Raw genomic sequence first — 26,732 nt, forward strand, 5'->3', positions numbered from 1 at the left:
ATAGACCCTGTAGAATGGGACTTAATATGGAGAGATTCAATAACTATAGCTAATGCAGTCCGATACAGAATACTCCAGTTTAAAATTTTACATAGGGCATATATAACTCCCTCAATAATTAAGAAAATGGACCCCAACTCCTCAGATCAATGCTGGCATTGTGGAGAAGTTGGTACTTTATTTCATATGCTGTGGCACTGCCCAGCAGTAAAAATATTTTGGGAAGAGGTTATTGACACACTCTCAAGACTGTTGAATGTAAACGTTACTGCTGGCCCTGTTGAATGTCTGCTAGGAACTAGGGTCACACAAACACAAAGCAAGCATGTACAGAGGATCGTGGGTCTGGCCTTTCTGGCCACTAAGAGAATAATTTTATTAAATTGGAAGTTCCGCAAACCCAGATGCTTTTTAATTGAGGACTGGGTGAGTGGTTTTTTAGACCTGTTAAGTATGGAAAGAGTTACCGGGAGGCTGGGGGACCTTGATATCGGTCCTACTGAGCTGTGGGACTTGGTGAGAAACTCTTTAACCTATCAATCGCTAGCCTTACAGCCTAGATAGTTTCCTATACAACATAAAGTGGATGTTTTCTTTTCTTTATTTATTGTGGATGCTGCCCACTCTATCCGGATTCCTGTTGACACCGGCATCGTTGTTTGCCATAACATTCTATACTGTAATACTTAACAATACAAACGATTGCTTGCCTCTGTGTTGCATTGCTGTTGTGGGGGATGTTTTGTTGTTGTTGGTTATTTTTGTTTTCTCACCTTCACTTCCCTCTCCCTTGTATGTGCATGTTGCACGTTTTTGTTTATTGTTTTGTGGTCTGTGTGTAATAAAAGAAAAACTGTAAATAAAAATAAGCAGTTTGCTCACATACAGATAGAATCCACTCAGTAAATATGAAAACACGTCTCATTTATTAGTTTATTAGTTCTAAATGACATACAAAGGTGAGTGCCTGATTTTGGATCTGGTTCCCAAAATGATAAGACTGTGTGTGAACTTTGGCAGCAGCTTTGGCGAGACTCAGATATTTCCAAATGAAATCACTGGCAGACATGGACCACGTCCAGATGCTTTCAACATAAATTGGACCGGTCAGAGAGAAGGGGGGGGGGGGGGGGGGGGGGGCGGGTACACCTATTTGAAGAAGAAAATGCTGACTAACAGAAAGACTAGCAACAGCAGTTTGATGCAAAAGAGCTGATACTGTAGTAGGCAGTGGCACTAGAGAGAAAGCATGCAGACAGAGAGAGAGAGCTGTAAGGAGGACACCTTAGTCATGGACTGAAGAGATTCCATTGGATAATTTGATGCATACAGTATCCTCCCCACATTGCTCAAATCATTGTAGACAGAATTGCAATATGATCAAAACTGATGTAAAACCAATGTAAGGGACAGGCTTTTTCTCTTTTTGAAGTTGATAGATAGAGAGAGAGATAGATAGATAGATAGATACATAGATAGATACATAGATAGATAGATAGATAGATAGATAGATAGATAGATAGATAGATAGATAGATAGATAGATAGATAGATATAGTAGATTGCGCAGGGTTTCTTGTTTTCTTCACCAATGTGTGTAAATCAAGCCTTCAAAAAGAACACTACCAGGGGCGTTTCTAGGGAGTGGCCAGGGGGTGGCACTGTCCACTCCTGAAATGTACTTGGCTACTCCATGTGCTAACCCAAAATCCTGAGGGTGCTGGCATCTGTGGCCGACATGACTGTCTTTCAGAGGCTGTAGGGGGCGCATTTTTAAAGCTAGATTGAAAATACTGATATCATATGAAACTAGAAGACCTAAGGCAGAGGTTCTCAAATGTTTTTCAGCCAAGGACCCCTTACAAGATAGAAAATATACCGGGGACCCCCTCATTCTGATTTGTGATTTTGGGATAAGCTTAATTGTTTCCACGGTAACGTGCTTGTCTTTTAAATTTATAGGTTTGTTAGATTAGAATGTAATCCATGAACCATTTTAGATTTAAAGCATAAAATAATGTTGTTGAACTATGAAGTATTGAAGTATGAACTATTTTTATTTTCCTGAAAACTTTTTGCGGACCCCCTGTCAAAGTGCCACGGACCCCTGGGGGTCCCCTGACCCCCATTTGAGAACCACTGGGCATCCATTGCTACCAACCATGTCATGCTAGCTGGTTGGCAAGGGTGCTACATAATGCTTCAAAGGCAGAATCTTAGACAAATAAGCACAATTTTGGCAAGGGAAAACCTTTCTATATCGTTCCTAAATGCCAGACTCAGTGCCACCCTTTGCTTGAGTCTGTGCCCCACCTGGGCCACCCCAGACAAAATGGCCTGGACACGCCACTGCACAGTACAAGCAAATACTCCCCTTCATCATCAAGTACAACTGCCTCAACTTTAGGACCAATCTACTACTTAAGGCTTGTACCCTTTGTCCTAATTGGAGCATTGAGCATTCTCTGATCTGATCAGACTTGGTGGTGATGATGCCTGCATCTTACATCAAAAATTGCAGCCATTCTGAATGGTCACTCTTTTTACACAGCTTTTTTTACACACGTGCTACAATAATCCGGGGGAGGTGCAGTTGGGTGCAATCTTGATTTGCATGGCCTCACTTACAAATAGCTTCTTCTTCTTTGTTTTACCTTTATTTATACACGGGGAGTCTCACTGAGAGCAATGCTCTCTTTTTCAGGACTGCCCTGTTCACATTCACACCTGGAAGCTGACCACTACAACCACGCTCTGAACTGCTGGCCACTGAGCAGCTCCACTGGAGCGGTTGGGGTTAAGGGCCTTGCTCAAGGGCACCTCAGTGGTGGTAATGAGGGAGGGGCAAGCGCTGCCTTTTCACTTTCCCCACCCAGATTTATCCTGCCGGTCCCGGGGATTGAACCGACGACCTTCCGGTCACAAGCTCGCTTCTCTAACCGTTGGGCCACCACTGCCCCACTATGTTGTACATATAATGAGATTTGCATATTGTTTACATTTGTATGACCATTACAGGCAGAAAGAGCTTTATTGTTTGGACTGTGCTATTCGTGAATACCATGGCTTTCTGATTTGGCCATTTTGACGATATGCTAATAAAAGGGATGAAACCAAAGAGCCACATTTTATTCGACAATACGATTCAATCAATACGACGGAGTTGCATTGTTGTGATAGAAAGTGAGTACAAATGTCACACAGAGGTCTGTTGTTACACTCACTCACAGATAACAGTCAGGTCTCATATTCCTCCTGTGGAGGAGGTGAGACAGGTCAGGGTAACAACATTATTGACTTATTTTTCAAGGAAGGGGCCAAAGTACATCAAGGCTTGTGTTTACTATCCTTCGGTCCTATCTTATCTTGGCCTAATCATATTATTTTCTCATAAGAAAACACAACACAGATGGATTTCCGGTTCCCAGTTCTTTACAAATAGCCTACAGTATATAACAGCAGTGTTTTGATCATTCCTTATTAATTGCAGAAGTCAAACAAACGAAAAGTCCCATCAGAACAAAAACGTAATTATTTTACGTCTTTATGGGTAAGATTAAAATATGGACCGGAAAAGGCTTGATAACAAAGCCATATCAATCGATGATTGGGTATCTCTACAGTATATATCGATTATATAATAGACCATGTAACACCAAAACAATATGTCAACAGATTAGAATCACTAAGATATTGTGTCATACACAAACAAATTACTCGGGATCCATAGACATGTTTCCATTCAAAGTAAACTGTAAGATTTCACAGAACATTTATGACTCAGATACTGACACAATTGGACTAATTGATTTGCAGGCAATATAAACAGCCAACATGGAAATTTAAACCAGAAATAACAGAAAAAAGAACCAAAAATATTAGCATGATTGTTGAGGCGTGTTTAAAATTACAGAGGTAAATCACTGAACTTTATATCAGCTGATGCCGTCAAAACACTTTCTAGTATGACACATTTCTCAACAGTAGGCACATGTCAAGGACTGTAACGCAGATATCATCCAAAAGCAAATGTTGCTTCTGATCCTGGTCCCGCAGGATCGGTGCTCTCAGCTCACCTTTTTGGGATGAATTGCACTATCTGTAATAAAAAATAAATGAAAATCTACCTGGGACAAAATCGCATCAAATGCGGGTCTGTCTGTGGTCTACTTTGTGTCAATTTAGGAGTCCTTGACATGAAAAGGTTTGAGAAGCACTGTTCTAGGAATCATTGTTGCAACATTCAGAGATTGCAGGCTAGACTGCCACGCTGAGGATGGAGTCTGTCTGAGGGGAATAAGAGGTGTGTGTTTATTCATTAAATGCTGCATCTGTGAGAAATACTAATTATCTGTCATGTTTTGCATGAAAATGATCGGATATCTAAGAATTACAGCAACATATTAACCTTCAGAAACTCATGCAGGTGGCTCACCTGGCTACCACGGAGGCTCAGACCTTTGCGTGGCCGAGCCTGGGTTCGAATCCGACCCACGGTCCTTTGCCGCATGTCATACCCTCTCTCTCCCCACCTTTCCTGTCTGCCTACTGTCCTATCAAATAAAGGCAAAAATCATGAGCCTTGTGCCTGTGTGCACCTCTGGCAGGTTATGACTTGGCTTGGCTTGCCGTACGGGCCCGAGCTGTCGAAGGACTGAAAGCGCAATAGTTGGCAGGAAGGCTGAGCAGGTGGCAGCAGCCTACACAACTCAGCCCACTGCTGCCCGCATCACATGCACCCTGATGCATGCAACTCATGAGGGCAAAGTTGCAACTCTTTGATATTGTGTGTAGGGGGTGCTGTCGAACAAATTCATAATATCAAGATAATGAATATTGGTTGGCCCATAGTGAAAATAAATAAATACATTTTCACATAATTGTAGGTTGCACAAAAGTATGGATTTTATAGGTGACATTCATCAAAAATATATTAAGAGCAAATTAAAATCATTTTCTTTTCATTCTTTCCATTTTCTTTTTCCTATTTCCGGTGGACAACAGCAACAAATATACAACATATTTCACATGAATGTCATCTACACATATTTAATATATTCTTGGCCATTCTTTATATATTTTGAAACCTGTCCCCAAACAAGCTCTGAAATACATGTTAAGTGCCCCCCCCCGCAGTGGTTGTATATTCCCACTCTAATCTATCTTGTCAGTCTACTTCTTTGAATGCAAAATTAAATCTTTACAAAACACACAAACAAAAAACACCTATAGTAGCCCTATAATACATTTTGTAATGATGATATACAGACATCACAGCAAAGTGGAATGGGGAAGTTATGATGATACCATTATGTGATATACAGTACATACCATGACACATTCCTACAGGAATGTTATGAGAATATTATAGTGATACCAAAACAATTGGTGGAGAATGGAGAATGAGTGGAGAAAATAAATAAAATAACCACAAATATAAACTAAATATTGAATATAATATACCATTGAGTACCATAAATGCACTATAAGTCCCAATAGGCCTATTTTCTGAGAATTGATGGCTAGGACGAATCACCGTGACGTCACTTGCCACCCAGAAATGCGGAACCCAACGTCAGTTAATAGTATGAGTTGTGCCAAACAAACGTTAATATCAAAAAAACTATACATCACAACGCTTATATTTTGACATTCTGAGTGAGAGCAGAATTAGCTCAAGAGTTTGATGTATAATATATGCATGTCGTGTTAAACTTTGTGTGAACTGTCACAGTTTTTAAAATGTAAACAGAGTTAGCCGGCTAAAGTCAGAAACACAAGCCTCGCGCCACTTGGGTTCCATTGCCATTGCCACCCAGTGACGCGGTTTGTTTACCAAAATGCTGCTCGGCTGATCCCTATAAACTCATTGAGTATAACGTGGTCCAGGACGCTTAAAGGAACACTCCGCCCATTTTCAACCAGCTTTGTATCATTAGAACATCAGTAGTATATCAGAAAACTGTAAACGGTTTTGAAGTCTGTCATTTAATTTGACAGTTATTGAGTGTTAAAGTGTGGACCAGTGACATCACTGGTCCACACTAACTCAAATTAATAACTCATTAACTCAAATCAACTCTCAAATTGTAAACGGGTTTGAAGTCATTCATCTAGTTTGACAGTTCCCAGCGAGCACAAAACGTTTTTTCAACGTTGATTTTTAGTTGAAATCTGGGTGATATTGGGTTTGAACGTCTAAGACCTAATTTCACCCTCTTTTCAACCGGCTAAAATGCGGTTACAACGTCAACGTGTAAAAAAACACAATTTGGTGCATCATATTGTTAAAACATTTGTTGTAGCTTGGAATAGAGGCAATATTGATAGTGTGTGAATTGGCATTTGTCCATTTTATTGTGTAACTGAGAGTTGAAATCTGGTCTATACGAAAACTACATTTCAACGCATTTTATGTCACATGAAATATCATAAATATGGGACTATATAGGCTATGTGGTGCCAGCAAAAAGCTTCCAGGACACAACTATGGTTAATAGTTTAGCGCAATACTATAAAATAATGAATTCAGTTCCTGCAGCAACGCAGTAACGCAAGTACTTACTTGCTAGCTATACTAACCGTGACTGACTAGACTAGACCAAAGCAAGTCTGCACCGGTCTGCACCAAGTGCGGAACGAGGTGCTCTGGGCACGCTATGTTATTGTACAGACTGTATACGAGGCTCTGTGTACCTCCTCAGTCTCTGGTGTTAAATGAAGTTAACCTCTGAAGCCATAGGCTACAGCCTATAGACAACACACACACACAACATAATTTTAGTCTGTTACATTAATATAATAGTCTCGTACACACATCACATAAAATAACTTGTCCTCCGATGTCGACAATCATGTAGTCTACAAGTTGTGTGCGAGATAGAGTATATATGTGCCCAGCTCTCTACAGAGTATAAGAAAATATATAGCTTAGCGCATAGAGCGGACTGGCTTGAATGTGGGAAAGTGGGGTTCGAATCCCGTGTGCGCTGCTGAATCTTTAATTTAATTTCCTGGTGAAATATGGTCTAAATCTGAACGTTCAATAAACGTCTGCAAATAGTGGGTGAAAAAACTTTCACTTTCAAACCTTCCTTGCACGTTTTTTCAACGTTGACCCTAAACGTTTTTTAAACGTCTTTTCAACCGAAAAATGCTCGCTGGGTTATTGAGAGTTGATTTGAGTTAATGAGTTATTAATTTGAGTTAGTCTGGACCAGTGATGTCACTGGTCCACACTTTAACACTCAATAACTGTCAAATTAAATGACAGACTTCAAAACAGTTTACAGTTTTCTGATATACTACTGATGTTCTAATGATACAAAGCTGGTTGAAAATGGGCAGAGTATTCCTTTAACTATATCATGGGAATGTGGCAACAATGTTACACTTTATGAAAAACACCGTAAAGAAGCAGATAGGGCAGATTGATACATTGTCTTTCATTGATAACTTGACAGATGAACCAAGCTTGACCAATAGGTGACCTATTGAGCACTAAACCACTGCCCCCCTCCTCGTTATAAATATTGAGTGAGAGGTTGCTTGCAGAGCAGAAGTACTGTTGTTCCTTGCTCAAGAGCAGTGAGTTTAATTTGACAGACTCCTTGTCACGTTATTAATAATATCGGTTCTGTGCGCACTTCACTTGCCCCAGGCCGGCCGGCTGTAGCTCCTCCCCGCACTGATTAAATGCCCACTCGACGCTTCAATCTGCTGCAGTTGAAGGCAGACATGATAGAGGAGCTGTAGGAGCGAAATCCACCTGACAGCAAGCAAACATCTCTGGGTGTTTTTAGGTTTTTCTCTCGGACTGTGTCACCTCTATCAGCCAAGGAAAAGATGAAGACCATTCTTGCTGCATATTCCGGTGTCCTTAAAGGTAAGACGGCTTTGGCTTTAGTTAATCACAGGGTAGCAAACTTACATAGCTGCATGCAGCAAGCAAGCAAACAAACAAACAGAGTTGGTCAAACAAATCAGAAGTTTTCGTGGAAGAGGCCAACAACGAAACCCACACTACACTATATAGCCTAGATCATTTTAACATGTACAATTGGGGGGGGCGGTGTATATTATATATATATATATATATATATATATATATATATATATATATATATATATATATATATATATATATATAAAGAAAATAATAGGCCCAGTAAATCCATGGGGGAGGGGAATACCACAAAGTTTGATAAGGTCACTCACTCACTGTTAGACTTAAAATTAATATATTATTTAAATATTATAGTTACACATTAAAATAGGCTACAATAAGTATGACCATGGTGTAACTATAAACTTAGGCCTACTATTAAAATGACAATGGTTTATTTTTCTTTGTTTGTCAGGCTGATCCCTGCTGTTGTTGCTCTCAAGCAAAGTATTGACAAGTTCTCATGTTTACTTGCTACCTAGTAGCTTATTCTGAGGTTGTGCAGTTTTCAACAGTTGATGTATCCAGAATTTGGATGAAGGATTACTTAGGAATTTTTGTCCTGTGTTAAAAAAACACATTTTCAGTAAAAAGGCTATTTTGGAAAGACATAGCACACGATATTTTGTATAGGCCTAATGCGGTATTGTGTTATAGAGGCCAACAGATCTGGATTACTGAGAGAGAGTTTTATTTTGACGACGTCTTCTCCTTTGTAGGATCAGAATAATTTTATTCGGCAAGTATAATAAATGTAGAGGATTGAACATTATTGACAACTCAGAGTGCCATAGTGGAAGGATAGGTACCACACATGCTAGAGCAGCTACAGGACCTCACTTTCAGTGTAAAGGGCAACACAGACGGTTCATAATGATAATAATAATTGATTGGATTTAACTCCAAATCACTCTCCATATACAGCCACAGATCAGAGTCCAGCAGTGCAGAACCGACCAATGAGATAACAAGATAAATACGTGGAATAAGCTAAAGACGTCTGCACACTACACTACACCAGGTAATTAGAAACAGGGGGGAGACCAGCTTAGTGGGTGCTGGTTACAGTGAAGTCCCTGGTCTTACTGGTCCTCGTAGAGCAGTGGTTCTCAAAACGTTTTAGATCAAGGACCCCTAAACTGACACAAATTAAACCACGGACCCCCATTTGATAAGATTTTGTCCCAGGGTCCCCCATTGGAAAATATATTGGCTTTAGATGTTTTATTACAGAAAGTGTATGAAACCCATGACCAAAATAGTCATACATTCTGTCATTGTGTTACTTACTGTCTGGATGGAATTATAGTGAAAATAAATTATTCCCCTTTTTGCCGGGGACGCCCTGGAACCCCCTCAAGGACTGCCGGGGGTCCCGGACCACACTTTGAGAACCACATGTCCTAGAGGAAAACTTGGCTGTGTATTCGGATGCACAAGCACACCAGGCAATGTGTGTATTTCTCATCTTCTGGGTTGCTTCACCTACAGTGTTGCCTGCACCTAGCTGCATGTTGGATCTGGCTCCCAGGAGGAAGAGGAGCACATTTAGCGGGCAGATTTAGGATGAACCATTACCTGAGCACCAGTCGTATACCCAGCCCAACTCCTTCACTCTGTATCTACAGTAGCACTGGCTCTGATCCAACTAGTGTTAAGAGTCTTAGCATCACGGTTTGCAGGTATTAGCGGTAGAGTCTTCAACAGTTCGCCGCTGGGTTATTTTCAGTGTGCACAGATGGGATTAGGTGACTGTGTTGTCCTGAAGGGGAGCTCTTCTCCTTGTTGCCTCCCAGTGCTATGAGCTTGACTAGCGTCAGTCTAATGCCTTGCCCCCTCTTCTCACTTGGTCTCCTCACATGTAGCTGTTTGGGGTTAGGGAGCTGCTTGGCCTGGCGTTTATGGGCTGGTGATTGGATAATGCATGGTGAGTAACTGAGTCTCTATAGTGACTGTGGCTTTGGCTGAGTTTTATACTGTGATTGCTCTAGTCTTTGTTTGTCCTGGCTGTCGTGAATCTATATTGTGTGTGGTCTGATGTGTTTGATGTCCTGTGTGCATGATGATGTGATGTGATGTGTATTTTAGAGACTGGAATGGACTGGACGAGCGTTATGGCAGTGGTTCTCAACGTGGGGTCTGGGGACCACCAGGGCTCCTTTGAGGTGCTTCCAGGGGGTCCCCAGCAAATGGCTGAATTGTTAAACGTCGCTGTTATTTCATTTACAAGAAGTGAGCGCAATTAGAGAATTGGAGAACCCTACAGAATTCTGGACCAAATCATATCTAACAATGCAAAAAAATATTCGGATGATTTGGGTTCAAGAGACAAAATCTCAGCAAATGGAGGTCCGTGACCCTAATGTGTAGTAAATGAGGGGTGCTTGATATGAAAAATGTTGAAAGTGATTGCGTTCTGGCATGGTCATGGCTTGATGTATCGTCCTATGCTTCTCTCCATGACTGCCTGGGTTTCTGTGACTGTCTCTCCAGTAATCTGTCCACATGGACTTTGACAATACTGCCCTTTATGCTGAGCTGTGCCCTCTGTGTTGTTTTGTCTGCAGGCACTGGCTCCAGCATCCTCTCTGCCCTGCAGGACCTGCCCTCCGCCTCCTGGCCCTGCAGATCCAAGATGGAGAAACATCTACAAGCCATCTCTGTGCTGCAGTGGGTCATCAGCTTCCTAGCCATGGGTAAGTGTGTGTGTGTGTGTACTGTACTGTACATTTCTCCGTAAAGTAGGGGTGTGCCATATCTTATTGTTTCACAATAATACAGGTAAAATTCATATAGTCAAAAATGTATATCGTGATAATGGCAATATTCCGAATTGTTGACGTAATGATGTCACACCGTTACGCTGCTTCACTGTACGACGCACGTGCGTAACTTACACACAGTAACAACAAGCATGGCTGAAAGAGGCTCCACGGTGGGTGTAGTTATGCTGCCTTCTGTTTAAAGTCGGGTGTCGGAAGTTCTGACGCAGTATTTCCGTGTTCCGCTCTAAATGTGTTCCAGTGCAATTGCGCGGAAAAATACAAACATGAACGCCAGCTAGTAGGCTACCGCATGCTTCTATCAAGCACAAATTGACTGTATGGGAATCGAAATGGCAACTAAAAGTTGTTTCGTAAAACAAACACTACATAAAGTGAAACATTTGTGGAAAAAGTAACTGCTTACTTATCACCGTGTGTGTCTCTTTGCGCGCCGCCATGTTGATTGTGACGTCAGAGTGTTTATCTCGGCGATCTTGGGCTTGGTGGATGCTGCCCGAGTTTCCGACTCGGAATTCCGTCTTGAATGACCGTTCCATTGCACTTTTCCCTGTCGGAGGTAATTTTTTCCCGAAATTCCGAATGCAATGGAATCCACAGTTAATTCCAAAACGGGGAGTGACTTCAGTAGTGTGGATTTGAAGTGGTTTGGCTACAAAATGACATGTACAACAAACCAAACCAATATTTGAAGGCGAACTGTGACGTTTATACTGACATATAAAACTATAACACTTATTTTGTCGCAATTATGTTCTTGAAATTAATAATAAAATGTTGTTCAGTATTTTGTCATATCGTCAAGAATATCGTTATGACTGAAATAGCCTGAAATATCGTGACCATATTTTAAGGCCATATCGCCCACCCCTACTGTAAAGGCTAAGAAACCAAAGAAGTATTAGTCTCATAAGAAGCAGGTCAAGCCTCTAAGCTGCACACACAATTCTTTATGACTCTTGGTATTTACCCCCCTGGATTGCTCTCGTTGCATTTGAAAACAAAATATCTTGTTATGGAACTGTGGGTTTTTTAGCTCTTAGGTAACTTATTATGGAATTGTCGGTGTTAGAGAATGACGGCGTTGTTTCCATTTCTCTTCCAATACTTGATCCTGCTCTCTCCCTCTTCCCTGCAGGTGCTGCCTGCACTGTGCTGTTGATCTACATGTTCTGCACTGACTGCTGGGTGCTTGCTGCCATGTACACCGCCTGGCTCATCTTTGACTGGAACACCCCCAAACGAGGCAATGCATCCATCTATATGATGTCACTCTAAAACATACCGTTAAAGCAGGACTTACCCCCAAAACACTTTTTCAGCTTTTAACCAATATATATACAGTATATATGGCTTTTGGGGTGGTGTGTGAAGAATTCTGGTCAACATTTCCACATTTGAGACCAAATTTATAATATTCTACAATCTTTACCATTTTCAACAGCATAAGTGCCCTCTATGGGTTCAAACCTGCTTCTTTTTTGCCCTCCAAAACGGATGGTACAACTTTACGTCACGGTGTTCATGTGAAAAATGTTTTTTCCATGTGATCATTACTGTAGTTCACGCTAGGGCTGTCACTTTTTCCCAAAATAAAGTTAGAACGAACTTTAATTGCCCGAAATTCGTTCGAATATATTCGAAGTTTTTTGGTTAATTAAATTTTTTTTTTTTTTTTTTCAGTCCAGGCCACCGGGCATCAGCCCGACGTGTTAGCTTGGACGCTCACAGTCACAACACTGCCTCACAAACTTGGCTGCATCCAACTCGAGACAACTTTTCAGACCCTGGAGACAATCTTTCTCAGAAGAGACTAACGCGACAAATCTGGAGACTTTTTCTGACATGGGATTAACATTACCAGCAAGCAGCAGTTGGTTAATTTTGGTTCATAAAAAAAAAAAAAAAAAAATCGAACAGTCAATTTACATATCGAACACGAACCCCTCCCCCACATTCGAAGTTGCATTCGAATTTCGAATGAAAAGTGACAGCCCTAGTTCACGCCAGAGCCATAATAGAAGAGTTGCAACATCTCCATTCACTCCAATGGACCCATTTTAGCACGAGCCCTGTAACAGCGCAAATGCATCATGGGTAATCGCCTACTGCGGATAATGTTAGCAGCTAGTTAGTTAGTTACATGGCAGTAAAACGCCACTGAATGACCAAATTGATATAACTTTAAACGATTTCGAGTAACACTGTTTCCATACGGACCACCAGCGTTAGTTTGTTGTTTATAACGTGGCTATATTTATAACGTTCTCCATCTGATACACTGAAAATACTGGGAGGCGGGCCATAGCGTCTCTGTCGATGATTTGATTTGACAGTTCTGGGCGTTGGCGTTGGCCAATCCTGGCGTGTTTCACCCCCAAATCGAGTGTGTTCTGGCATTAAGCGGGTGGGTTCTAGGACAACGAGGCTCTCTGAGGCACGAGCCAACTACGTTAACGTGGAGCATTGGGGTAAATACAATATTCCTGGAATGCGAGTTTAACAAACCAGTTACATGTCCTCTTCATTCTACATCAAATGAAGACATGACTTTTATACGTTTGTTTTATTTTGTATGTTACATACTTATTGGGCAAGTTATTAGTTTATGGGCTAGGAATTCTGCCAGGGTACAAGGAACTATAGGCGGCCATCTTGCCTGCAGATTTTTCAAATCAAGTAGAATACCGTTTTGCCAGAAATCCATCCGTTCAACATGACATGGCAGAAAACAAAAAAATTTAAGGGCGAGGACACAAATGCCAAAAAGGGCATGGGTACTGTAGATGGATTGAACGAAATTGTTGAACCATGTCTGAATTTATTTATTTTTCACATGGGCCAATAAGATGCATAAATGCAGATGTGTGATGCATCATTCCCACAAGTTTAGTTAAAACTCGATCAGTGGTGTTTGAGATATAACGTACAGAATTAAGACTATACTCAATACACAAGCATTGAGTAACATAACTTTCAATGATTAAACCGACTCAAGCAGTACAAACTCAAGCGGTACATGGGGCGGGGGGTGATATGTTTATTTAGGTCTAACATGGGCTCATACATCGGACGGAACACATGTTTTTTGACATTTTATTTTTTTGACCGTTTTAGATGTAAGGGAAGAACGTCTAATCTGTGTCATTTTCTCCTCAGGTGGCAGGAGATCCTCGTGGGTGAGAAGCTGGACAGTGTGGACGTACTTCAGAGACTACTTCCCAGTCAGGGTAGGTGGACGTGCACATGCTGTGTGCCTTTCAGCTTCTCCTGATTCGGATTCATCAGACTCCAACCTTGAAAATACAGAGTTGAATTGGCTCCCTGTTGAAGGTAGAGTTCAACAGTCAAAACTGATCATGGTCTATAAAATTTTACATAACCTTTGTCCAAAATTTTACTAAGTACTTTCAGTTTGTTGGGGACACTCATGGCTTGAACACGAGGGCTAGTGTAGCGAACTTGAAGCAACCCAACCTAAAAAGCAAAGTTGGGGGAAGTACTGTACATGCTCCTACATGGGGGGGGGGGGAACCACAATGGAAATAAGCTTAAAGGGGGACTAACCCCCCAGATATGTATCAGAACAGTGATTTGAAAATACCTATGGAAAAAACCAAGAAATGACATATGCTCTTGTCTATACTATACTCTTTGGCTGTGTTCAAGTCAGGATTTTTTTTCGGAAATCGACGCCATTACAGTTTGCCCACCGCCTCAAAAATAATTTATTTGAGAGGGGCAATATCTTTATAAATATCAACAACTAGCCAACGCTGGTGGCTTGTATGGAAACAGCGTTGCTTAAAATGGTTGAAAGTTACCGTATATAAATTTGGTAATTCAGTGGCGAACTAGAAATTTCATTATTTTTCTCCATGTGTGTGTATGTGGCGTGTATCTATCGCTTAGAGCAAAGTGAGGTGAGGCTCGTTACCGCAGCACACCGCACAATAGGACAAACCCCCCACTCTGGGGTAACACAATGCGAGATTTCTCCACGTCATTCCCTCATCCAACTTGCCATGAAGTCCCTTTTTAATTTTAGTTTGGGGGCTTTTCGTGATTCTTGTTAAAAGTTGTGCAAAAGTTTTCCTCTCAGCGCAGTTGCAGGCTGCGCCTCCTCCCTCCTCCCAGACCCTGGCTGGCGAAACAGGCTCCTGCATGGGACCATGAGGATTCAGTCTGTCCAAACTCAATACCGATCTAATCTCTCAGTATGAGATGCAGGGAAATATATTTTAGTAGCCGATGTGTTTAGAGCAGCGTTGTCACGTCGTAGTATAGCGTTATATTTTACATGTGCGCTAAACTGCGATGAGATTTGTTTGCGGAAATGTCAGACTGAACTTCTCATCCCATGCAAAAGCCCCCTGCTTCGGCCATGAGGCAGAGCAATGCTGCTGCTGCGCGCGCCCCCGGAGCTTGGGGCTCCGTGCATGTGCATGAGAGCAGACTGACTCTCCCGCTTCACTGGCCGGGAGAAAGTGCTTATGATTGATGATATGATGGCCATGTCGTTCCTTTTATGATTATAGTGGCGTTTATTGATAGTATTGTGTTACATAGGAGTTGGTAGGAAAATAACAGGCGATTGTAATCAATTTACAGGTGATTAACAGGTCAAGTGACATCATGGGAATAGGCTTGGAGTTGTGAGGAGCCGAAAGGGTACAGGGGGAGTAGGGGAGTAACTATCTTGAAATCCCATAGTCTTTGGGGACAACCTGACGTCAGGTTGTACCAAATCTCCCATTCATTTGAGGGCAAAAAAAAGCAGTGTTCCACCCTTAGAGGGCGCTTATGCCAGGTATGCTGCTGAAAAATGATACAAATGGTAAAATGGCAACCGTTTGGTGTCAAATGTGGAAATTTTGACCAGAATTCTTCACACATCACCCCCAAAGTCATATATATTGGTTAAAAGCTGAAAAAAAGTGTTCTGGGGGTTAGTTACACTTTAATTACTTTATTGTGATATCCTGATAAATTATTTCATACTGTACTGCTTGTTGGTGTATTGTATTTTTTAATTTGTCAAATAAATTCGATCAATCAGTCGAGACCAGTAGTGGAATTGTTGGGCGGATGGAGGCACCATGAGGAAATGAGTAATAAAAAACCTGCCCAGCAATATTCTCCTCTTACTAAACTTGTCTAGACAAACTGTATGTTTTGAACCCATGCTAAAGATAATCAACACTTTATCAATTGTTTGGCTACAGGATCGATTCCCTGCACATGTCTCACATTGTAGATAAGCTTATCAGCGGGTGGATCGAGTATCAGCTCTCGGCTCCATGCGGTTCCTTGCCCCGTGTTGATTATGATGAGGGCTTCACGTTGGATAGGAGTCATAGACTTTGACCTGCCTGATAGGCAGAGGAGCCCTTCTCAGCTTCTTTTTTTTATCCTCTGTTGTTCCCCCACTGCACCTTGAGATGGGCGGACAATCCTGCATGCATCAGGCTAAAGTGGAGCCTTATCACAGTCGCACGCACATGCACACGCACACACACACACACACATGCACGTGCACACGCACACGCACGCACGCACACACACTGCAAGTCGGGGGAGGTACATTAATTGTGCATGATCGATCCCTCACTGCTGTAGCCTCAAAACGGTTGCACAAAGCACCTTAGGTTAAGATTTCCCTCAGGGTGCGAGTTAAGATGTCCATAAAATAGAATCGGCTGCACAAAACACGCTTAAATCTTGTGCTTATGTTTTCCTTCAAATGTTTAACCTTATGGAGAAGATTTAAGGGTGTTTTGTGCAGCCGATTCTATTTTATGGACACCTTAACTCTGACTCTAAGGGAAATCTTTTAACCTAAGGTGCTTTGTGCAACTGGGCCCTGAAGTCACGGTTGCACCGTAAATGGCCTGCACCGTGGTTAATTGTGAGGATAACGGTGTCCTCAAATACATTCCGGGGTCATTCCTGCCTGGGGAAATTCTTAGTCAACTAATAGTCATATGGTTGAATAATCCATAATCCATGTTAGATCTGTAGCTGTGCATGTAATCATCCAAAATAACTGATCCTTCATAAACACATTATGGGGCTATACTGTAGTGTGTGTGGCAGACACCAGTGTGAGGCCCCCCTCTGTAAAGTGAATCCGTTGAGCATTTGCTTGCCCTGTGTGTGTGTGTGTGTGTGTGTGTGTGTGTGTGTCCCCTCTCACAGTCACTTCCTGGAATACTAATGAGGCAGAGGCTTTCATACAGCGTGTGTGATTCATCCCTCATGTGTGCACCTCGCAGTCTTGTTTTGTGTGTTCCTTGTGCTTTCAAATGAAATATTAGCCACTGAGATGCACAAATGCATTGCAGTGAATAGAAATGACCACTTTGGTCCAGTTTCGATCAGTTTATGTGTTTAGAGCTTGAAGTCAGCTGGTTTTACATTGGTCCTCCTCTGTGACTAACCCGGGGAATTCAGAGGGCTCCTCTCAGCTGCTTGACCTTTGCTCGCTGATCATTCTGACCTGTACTTTGAGTAGTGCTCAGCTGTGTGGCTTGATGAGATCATTCTCTTAGATGTGCCTTTTTTTTTAAAGAATGATCAATACTGATGAAAGACATAAACCAGTCAACGATTTAAACATTTTTTTCAACAGTTCTACAAAGCCTTAGTTATGTGCTAACTTTGAAACAAAGATAGTTGTGAGCTATTGACATTGGTAGGCTTACAGATACTGTATGCTGAGGTCTCTCTCTAGTTGTTGAATGTATATCTTTTGTAATATAGTTGAATGTCTGTTAAAGGTGCAATAAGTAATGTTTTTACTGCCCCATCATATAAATGGGAGCTAGGGCTCTGTCGGTTTGTTTCTCTCTGTCCCACTGTTGACATCAGTGATGTCATAAATTCACTCACACACAAGGCTATAGTTCAGTGATGATGTCACTGATGGCATCACTGATGATGACATCAATGATGTCATCAGTGATGTTAACAGTGATGTCATACATAGGCATTGTGACATCACTGATGATGTCATCAGTGACACACACACACACACACACACACGAGCGACTGAGGGAGAGGGAGAGGGGGGGGAGAGAGACTGAGGGAGAGAAAGAGGGAGATGAGAGCGATTGAGGGGTAGAGGGAGAGAGAGACTGAGGTAGAGGGAGAGAGAGGCAAGGGAGAGAGGAGAGAGGGGGAAGAGACTGAGGGAGAGAGAGAGGGAGACTGAGAGAGAGAGGGAGACATTGCGCGTGCGCCAATAGGGCAGGCGAGGCCACGCGACATGCGTATGCAAGCTGCGAGGCCGCGAGCCGCGCAGCGGTCGAGCCTAGGAATCGAGCGTGCGAGATGCCTAGTACCACAAAATGGTATTGGTATACCGCGATATCAATCAACTACAATTATCTTATCGTAAGCTTTGTAAGACTGTGCTCATACTGTATGTTGCACAACATGCACAGCATTACGCGCCACTGCAAATAAGTTCATAATGGAGGAGCCTTGTGTAAACGTTCTCATATTAGTTTCAGATTTCACATGATCCCTATTGAAAAAAGAAGGGAAACTAAGGCAGCTCTTCAGGTCAGAATCAGAATCAGAATCAGAAAGACTTTAATGATCCCCGGGGGGAATTGGGACAAGTTACAGTAGCTCGCTCACAGAACACACATAGCATAAATAAAATAAAAATAAAATAAAAATAAACCGTAGTAATGCAATATTAAGCAATAAGCAGAAAAACACAACATAGCATAGAATAACTAGTAAATGCGATAGAAGCAAAAGCACAAAATAAGTAGAATGTCTAAGTAGCAAAATACCAATACGTAGAGTAAGTATAGTATACATTCCGTGTCAATTATCATTATTGCCTGTGACATATTACACATATTGCACGTGATTTATATTAAGTCGGCTTGCCCTATACGTTACACGTGGCTCAGCCAGGCACAGTTAACCTATCGGCTGGCTCAGTCTCAGGGAGACTGAGCGTCTCCGAGGTGCTCTTTTGAGAGAGGCATTAAATAGACCAATGGCCACAGGCAGGAATGATTTCCTGTGCCTCTCCGTCTTGCATCTAGGTGGAATCAGTCTCTCACTGAACGTGCTCCTGTGTTTGACTAGCGCGTCGTGGAGTGGGTGCGAGTCATTGTTCATGATGGAGCGTAGCCTGGACAACGTTCTCTTCTCTGACACCGCAGTCAGAGAGCCCAGATCCAGCCCCACAATGTCCCTGGCCTTACGGATCAGTTTGTTGAGTCTGTTGGCATCTGCTGCCTTCAGCCTGCTGCCCCAGCACACAATAGCATACAGGAAGGCACTAGCTAGGTGCAAAGTAGCTAGCTAGTTAGCTAGCTAGGTACAAAAGTAAAAAAAACTTTAATAGATGGCTAGTTCATTATAGAACAATTAAAAAAAGCAAACAATGGCCTTCATCAGGACAATCACATAATCCCTGTTTAAACCCTTTCTTCATCCAAGTCAAGACCATGCTTTTGAATTAGCTCTGTCATGCTGGCATGTGCAATAAGAACACTCCTCCAGTAGCTCCAGCCAGTAGATGAGTTGGGAGGGAGACAATGGGTGGGGAGGGATCATCATCCTTAAAACTGAATTGAGGAGTGGAGAAGTCCACGAGTATCACTCTTATGGCCATGAACACAGTGATGTGAAGGTCTGTGCACATGGGTTAAATCTCTCAACACGAGAAACAAAAACACTTGGTGCGTTCCTTTCTCCTCTTAGTCGGTCCCACCACAAAGTAATCTCTTCACATCTGCCATGCCAGCCAGGTGGAAACCCTACTATGTCATCTCATCTGCTAATGTGCTTATGCAACTGTGGTGTTTGACTAACTACTAACGGAGCTTTGTGTACACAGGGCATTGGATCTAAGTCTACACTGCAGATCTTGGCCTGCACTGTGCACATTGTCATTTTCTTACACAAGAGCGCCATCAGTTATTCTGTATGTTCTGTGACGGAGCTTCAACATGAAACCATTGAAACATTGCTAGCGTCATGATAAAGAGTTTAAAAGCGGAACGTTAAAGGCCGTATTTAGTTACTCTTGATCTGAAAAGTTGCAGAACAAATATACTGCTATACTGTCTGGGTAATTATCGTATGACTGTACGCGAGCATATACTGTAAGCCATATCAGGGCTGAACTGATAAGGATGTCCTAGTTCTGCTAAAACATGCTCGTCCTCATTTTTAGCAATATTGCTTGCAAACATATGATGGTTTGACTTGATAAGGTCAGATCTTTATGTTCCTGGACTAACAGAAACATATGATGGTTTGACTTGATAAGGTCAGATCTTTATGTTCCTGGACTAACAGAAACATATCATGGTTTTGCTTGATATGGTCAGATCTTTATGTTCCTGGACTAACAGAAACATTATGATGGTTTGACTTGATAAGGTCAGATCTTTATGTTCCTGGACTAACAGAAACATATGATGGTTTGACTTGATAAGATCAGATCTTTATGTTCCTGGACTAACAAAGCCTCAATGTGGAAATCATCCTGCTATCACTGACCCTATTTGCTGTTGTCTTTCAGCTAATTAAAACCCACAACCTGCTGCCCAGCCGGAACTATATATTTGGCTACCATCCCCACGGCATCTTCTGTTTCGGGGCTTTCTGTAACTTTGGGACCGAGGCCACGGGCTTCACCAAGAAATTCCCGGGCATCAAGCCTTCCCTGGCAACACTGGCAGGAAACTTCCGCTTGCCAGTCCTCCGAGACTACCTGATGTCTGGAGGTGAGATGGCTTGTGTGCTTGGAGGGGAGGGGATGTCTCATTTGAGCTCTTTAACCTTCTGATAAGGTTGATAACTGTATCTGTTAGAGACCTCTGAGCTTTGGCCTATTGCGCTGCACAAATGGCTTCTGTTTACTTCCATTTGCTGATTCCAGTGATGTATGGAGCTTAGCTGTTCTATTCTGTTCTGTTCTGCAGGGCTGTTTGTTCTTCAGCCGGCACTTTGCTCATACTATATGCTCTGTAACAGTTCTTTTGAGGTCATTTTACATGTTTGATTTGCTGCTGCTGCTGCTGCTACTATCTGCAACGTTCTAGTTTGCTATAAAAAGTTTTTTATTTTTCCTGGTGAACTCAGTGTGCAAACTCCAATCATTCCCTGGCAGTTCAAACAAACGCTAAGAATTATTTGCAATTACTGTTTGACCCAGGTCCAATAAGGAAGGCAGGAACCTAATTTCGAACAATGAAAAAATAAGTGATGACAAAATTATATCACAAAATTCTACTGATACACTTTCTGTAATATTTAAAATATTTCCATTACATAGGCCTAACGATGAATGATTCATTGCTTGCTCACTGTAACCCTAATCATTATGATTGACTCGACTCTCTCTTTTCCACAGGCATCTGTCCAGTAAACAGGAACTCCATCGACTATCTGCTGTCGTGTAACGGGACGGGAAACGCCGTGGTCATCGTCGTGGGAGGAGCGGCCGAGTCTCTGGACTGCGCGCCGGGCATGAATTCTGTCACCCTGGCGAAGCGCAAAGGCTTCGTGAGGCTGGCCCTGCAGAAGGGGTGAGCCGGGTGCACAACATTCAGATGCAAGAACGCGCACGTTTCTTACCGACTAAACGCAGCCTTGACAGAGTTGGTTTTCTCAGGGCCGTAGTTACTTTTAGTGGAAAGGGTCAACCCTAGAGATATTACTTACAAAATGTGACACGACCACACAGAGGGCACTAATAGAGAGGCAAAGTGACCGCCTACTTCCTGCTTCAGCACTGTACCAGAGATTTTCATCCGCCATTTATTTTCCCATACACATTTCGTAAAATGTGTATAAAAATTTGTTTTACTGGTTCAAACCAAACGGTACAGATATATTTAGAAACAGGAGAGATCGCATAACATTTCACTGGGACCAAAACATTTAAAAAATGTGGGTTTAAGGAACATTTTCGACGTTTTTTTAAGTTTTGGTCGGAGTGAAATGTTCTATGGTCTCTCCCGATTATAGCGTTAGCTGAACCGTTTGGTTCGACGAAGTAATACTATTTTATAAGCGTTTTACGAAATGTCTATGGGAAAATAAATGGCGGATGAAAATCTCTGGTACAGTGCTGAAGCAGGAAGTGACGTTCCACTTTGCCTCTCTATAAAGCCTGAATAAATGTGTGGCATGGGACCCCTTATGCAGCTTGGAGCTCCTCCTGCCATGCGGGGACCTGGTCATGGTGGAGCCACACTCGCGCGACGTTTGACGCAGGCTGTCGCTGCTGCTGCCCATTCACTTTGTATTGAACACGCTGCTCATGGCCTTGCAAAGCATGCTGGGATACCTGGCTACGCGATCCAATACAAAGTGAATGGGCAGCAGCGACAGCCTACGTCAAATGTCGTGCAAGTGTGGCTTCAGCGTCGGCTAGAGCCAAGGGAGACACAGTCTGCCCGGGTTTAAGGAGAGCCCATGACTGGGCAGACTGTGTGTGAGCTGGCACTGCAGTGACCTCAGCAGTGCAATAATAACCCCCCCCCCCCCCCCCCCCCCCCAAGACAACAGTTTTTACATACACATTAACCTTGAGGAGTAGCCGGATTGGGCCAATTTTCGGAAATATCGTGATATTTGGGAAAATTTTACTTTCAGAGTCTGCAGCAGGCTCAGTTTTAAAGCCAGAGTGAAGTTTCTGGTATCATATTAAACTAGAAGACCTAAGGAATCGATTTGTACCAACCATGTCATGCTAGTTTGTCAGGAAGGTAGCTAAATAACACTCCGAAGTTAGGCTAAATTTTGGCGAGGGGAAAACAACATTTTCAAAGGGGCCCTCTTTTTCACAGCCTAATGTTGGCAGGTGTCTGTGTGTGTCCATTTTGAACCAGCTAGTAGCCTTATATTGTCCTTTAGCCTTTCTGCTGCTATTGCATGGTTACATGAGCTAATGTTATTTTATGGGGGGGGGGGGGGGGGGGGGGGGGGGTGTTGGTATACAAAGTGGAAGTGGTCCCTGGGAAATTGTGTTTGGTACGTAGTGGTACTTGGTCGGAAAGGTTTGGGAACCCCTGGTCTAACTAATCCAAAGAAGGCTGTTTCTTTATCAGATCGTGTTGTCGTGGATTATATATTGACTGGTTGTACCTATTCTAAAGAGGCTTAGAGCTTGTTAGAAAAGCAATACAGTTATGCATATCCCAATGCATAACAAGTAGGTTAGCATTCCAACTGAAATGAGCTAAAAGTGGTCACGTTGGATGCATTTTCTGGAACATTTAAGGCATTGCAACTGGTTTTAATGCCTCTAAAACAGTTTGTAAGTTGTACCTTCTCAGCAGTAGATGTTTTGTATATACTGAATTTGAAAAGGCCTTACACGGAAATATTGTCCCAACATAAACATTATGTAAAAATGTCAAGGTTGTTATCCTATATCCGTGTGTCACTATCCCGGGATCAGTATGATTTAGCAAATTCGCAATAGCTGTGACCACATTATGTACATGCATCTGTTATTATTATAATATATACTGTATATATATATATATATTTACAAATTTAACTTTTAATAGCTTACATTATTTTTTAGATGTTGCTTGGAATCTGACAGCTCATTGTTCACAGCTGCTGCTCTGTATAGAAATCCACATACAGCAATCATCTCAATGTTGTAGTGTCATGTTTCTATGGAGAGGGCAGTTTTGCTCTAAGTTCCTCTTTCTTCCCGCAGGTCTGACCTAGTTCCAGTGTACTCGTTTGGGGAGAACGACGCATACAAGCAGGTGATCTTTGAGGAGGGCAGCTGGTCACGGTTGGTCCAGCGGAAGCTGCAGAAGCTCCTGGGCTTTGCTCCCTGTCTGTTCCATGGACGGGGCCTCTTCTCTGATGACTCCTGGGGCATCGTGCCTTACTCCAAGCCTATCACCACCATAGGTGAGTTGAGTTTAGACTCGTTTATAATGTTGGGTTTCAATGCAAGACCCAAATTGGAGTACAGGATAGAGATGTCTTAAAAAATGTCAAAAATACTAAAGCTGTGCACTTATCTGGGCTTTTTTTTTTTTATATGTTTACAATATGACAGTGAATAATACAGTAAACGTTTAAAGGTTCATTACAGACCATCCACAGTCAATATTTGCTTGGTCCAGCTTTGAGGGCATATTAATGGTTAACAGTGAAGCCTCTAACAAATGCAACCTTTTGAGTTTGATCAACTCTTTGTTTTCACAGTTGGGGAGCCAATCACAGTGCCAAAGGTTGAGGATCCCACTCAGGATGTGGTGGACATGTACCACGCAATGTACATCAAGTCCCTCCGGTGCCTCTTTGACAAGTACAAGACCCGCTTTGGTCTGAAGGAGAGCGATGTCCTGCACATCCAGTGAAGGAGAGGGGGGGGACCGCCTGGACCCTCTGAGCAGGGAGACTGTGGCAGCACCTTCAACCCACCCGTCCCCCGTCCCCGTCCACTCTGTGCCTGGCTTGGATTATCTCTGGACTGCAAACGCCACACACAGGGCATGTTTTCTGAGTGAGGCCTCAATCTCTGCATCGTCCTGCACACAAGCATAGTTCCTTCCTCGAGAAAATAGTCGGTTTGAAGAAACCTGACCGAATGAGCCGTCTCCCTGCCGTTGTCCCTTCCAATAGTCTCAGTTACACTGACATTAAGGGTCCCTCACCAAAACATATGCCTTTGCTGTTGTAGTTGTTTACATTTTCACAAGAGATCGAGGTGTGACGCTTTGCACCGTCTTATCAGTGTAACGGGGGATAAGTTCCACTAGATGGAGCTAACGTTACAAGGTAACGTGCAGAACATTTCAGGAAGTGCCAAGGTTTTCTCTCACCCATGCATTCATAGAATTCTGACAAAGGTCTTGAGGTCCTGTTTTATGTCAAATGCACAAACAATGCAACTGGAAACGACCACTTCACTGTTGGGCAAATAGTTCCAAAGGTTAATTGAGCCAAAGAGCAGAAGTTGTCCCCATGCATGTACATAGTCCAATGAAAGCTGACAGTGAAGGAATTGTATGGGATGGATTCATATTGTGAATGTGCCATGTATGTGTAGCCTACCTATAATTGTATGATGCCACAAAGTATTAATTGTATTCTGTAGAGAAGAAATGGCTGATTCGAATGCCTTTTCCCCTCAATGAATATTACTGATGCACTTTTTGTATTGGTGATTAGCCTACCTTGAGGTTTTTGTAGAATGAAAAATGTCTTTGATACATGAATTCCCCCGAGACAGTCCCTGGGCTACTTAGCTTGATCCCTTTCTTGTCCTGCAGTCTTGGATGCTTTTTTGACTATGCAGCCAAAAAAACTGCTGTCTTGTACTGCATCTTCAGGTCTTTTGAAAAGTTTTGAACTGCAGTTCAAGAAGAGAAACAGGGTTTGTAGGTGAGAATCCTGATATTTGATGATTTCGGGGTGCAGTGGTTCTCTTTTAAACATGCAATGGATGAGATTTAAATTGTAAAAAGGGCTCACATGGGATAATGCCTTTTTTTGTTATGTTTGAGGGGGTCACACTACTACTCACTAGTGTGTGTGTGTGGGTGTAAAGGGCAAACCCTGGGAATCAGAATAAGCTAGTGCCATGTTGTGAAGATTGGTAACTGATAGAAGTGTCATTTGAGAAGTAATTTCCTTTGGCTTCACCATTGTGACTTATTGCAAAGAGCAATGTACATCAATCCCTGTGCAATATATTTGCAAGCAATAAACACGAGGCCTTTCTGTATGATGAATGGCGTCATCTGTCTGCTGATATTTAAATTAAACTTTTGTATGTTTTCAGAAGGAAATGTGTGTGTCTTGTCTTTCACACAATACTTTTCTCAATCACTTGCATCTAATGCTACATCTTTGGGGCCGGCAAAAAGACTGACTGACTGACTCCCCATTGTTGAAACACGAATGTGTGCGTGTTGAGCAGCCCAGGCCCGTTACACCACAAGGACTGCGGCCACTGCAACTCGTATATATTTGAGTCACTTACAAACTCATGTAGTTCAGATACACGTGAGACACAGAGCAGTAAGGACACAAATCAATCAATAGTTTACCTTATGTAAAGTCCACTCCAGTGACCTCAGCTGTGAGAATGCAACTCTTTCTGCCCGTTGCTGCCCCCTGGTGCTTGCTTCATATTCTGTATCCAGCTTGTCTTCTTTCAACAGGATAAATCAGGCTTTAACATGCCAATCATTCTATCATAAAGTATTATACTAATGGTCCGATATAGGTCCTTAATGTGCAATCCATGGACCCCCAGGGGTCTTTGAGGAGTGAAGAACGAAGAATACATTAATTTCACTAATCTAAATAATTAAAAATTATTCCAATTATGGATGTGAATGTGTAAAACTGACTAATCCATGGTCCATGGTCAGATCCTGTATTTTGGGGGTCTCTGTCTGCCTGTCTGTCTGTCTGTCTGTCTGTCTGTCTGCCTGAGTGAGAACCCCTGAGATAGAGGGTTAAATATGAGTTTTACTACAGTTTATGGTTTTACTTCTTGATGGTCACGTTTTGTACTACTAACTGAAGTCAGATAGATATCACAATTAAATCCTGTATCTCTGTCACCTGCACGTCACGTTGCGCCGTGCAACTTCCTCATATTCAGCAGCTTTGACAGCTTTCTACCAAACCCCGACCCTTCATTGAAGACGAACAGACAAATTGGCCAATCGTGATAAGCGTATTTGACAATAGGCACCGCCTTTACGTGATTGACGTCCGTTTGAACCAATCAGCAATCGAGCAGCCGCGCCTCCCAACTGGAGACGGATTTCCGAACCAAGTACTAGCAAGCCTTTACTTTGTTGTTTATATCCCCTTGGTTAGCTGACACTGACAGCTACTACAGCGCTTTGCTTGCATAAACATTCACGTCTACACGCTTCTCTTGGAAGGCCGGAGCATCATCAACTTTAACCGAGTGTCCTAGACGCAGAGGATGGGATGTTTTGTTGAATGAGGCGGACCCGCTAGGTGCCG

At 42.4% G+C, this 26,732-nt stretch overlaps 1 protein-coding gene across 1 annotated transcript; it reads left to right on the forward strand.

Annotated features, from left to right (window-relative positions):
• Positions 1–7,844: 7,844 nt before the first annotated feature.
• dgat2 (diacylglycerol O-acyltransferase 2) lies at positions 7,845–24,100 on the forward strand (the record flags this gene model as incomplete). Its single annotated transcript, XM_083648452.1, has 8 exons — positions 7,845–7,884; positions 10,512–10,640; positions 11,866–11,973; positions 13,887–13,957; positions 20,284–20,488; positions 21,118–21,292; positions 23,443–23,645; positions 23,946–24,100. 8 exons carry the CDS (start codon positions 7,845–7,847, stop codon positions 24,098–24,100), a joined length of 1,086 nt encoding a protein of 361 aa, XP_083504578.1.
• Between the last annotated feature and the right edge of the window lie 2,632 nt (positions 24,101–26,732).

The sequence above is a fragment of the Poromitra crassiceps genome, assembly GCF_964638095.1.
Source record: "Poromitra crassiceps genome assembly, chromosome: 1".
Classification (NCBI taxonomy): domain Eukaryota; kingdom Metazoa; phylum Chordata; class Actinopteri; order Beryciformes; family Melamphaidae; genus Poromitra; species Poromitra crassiceps.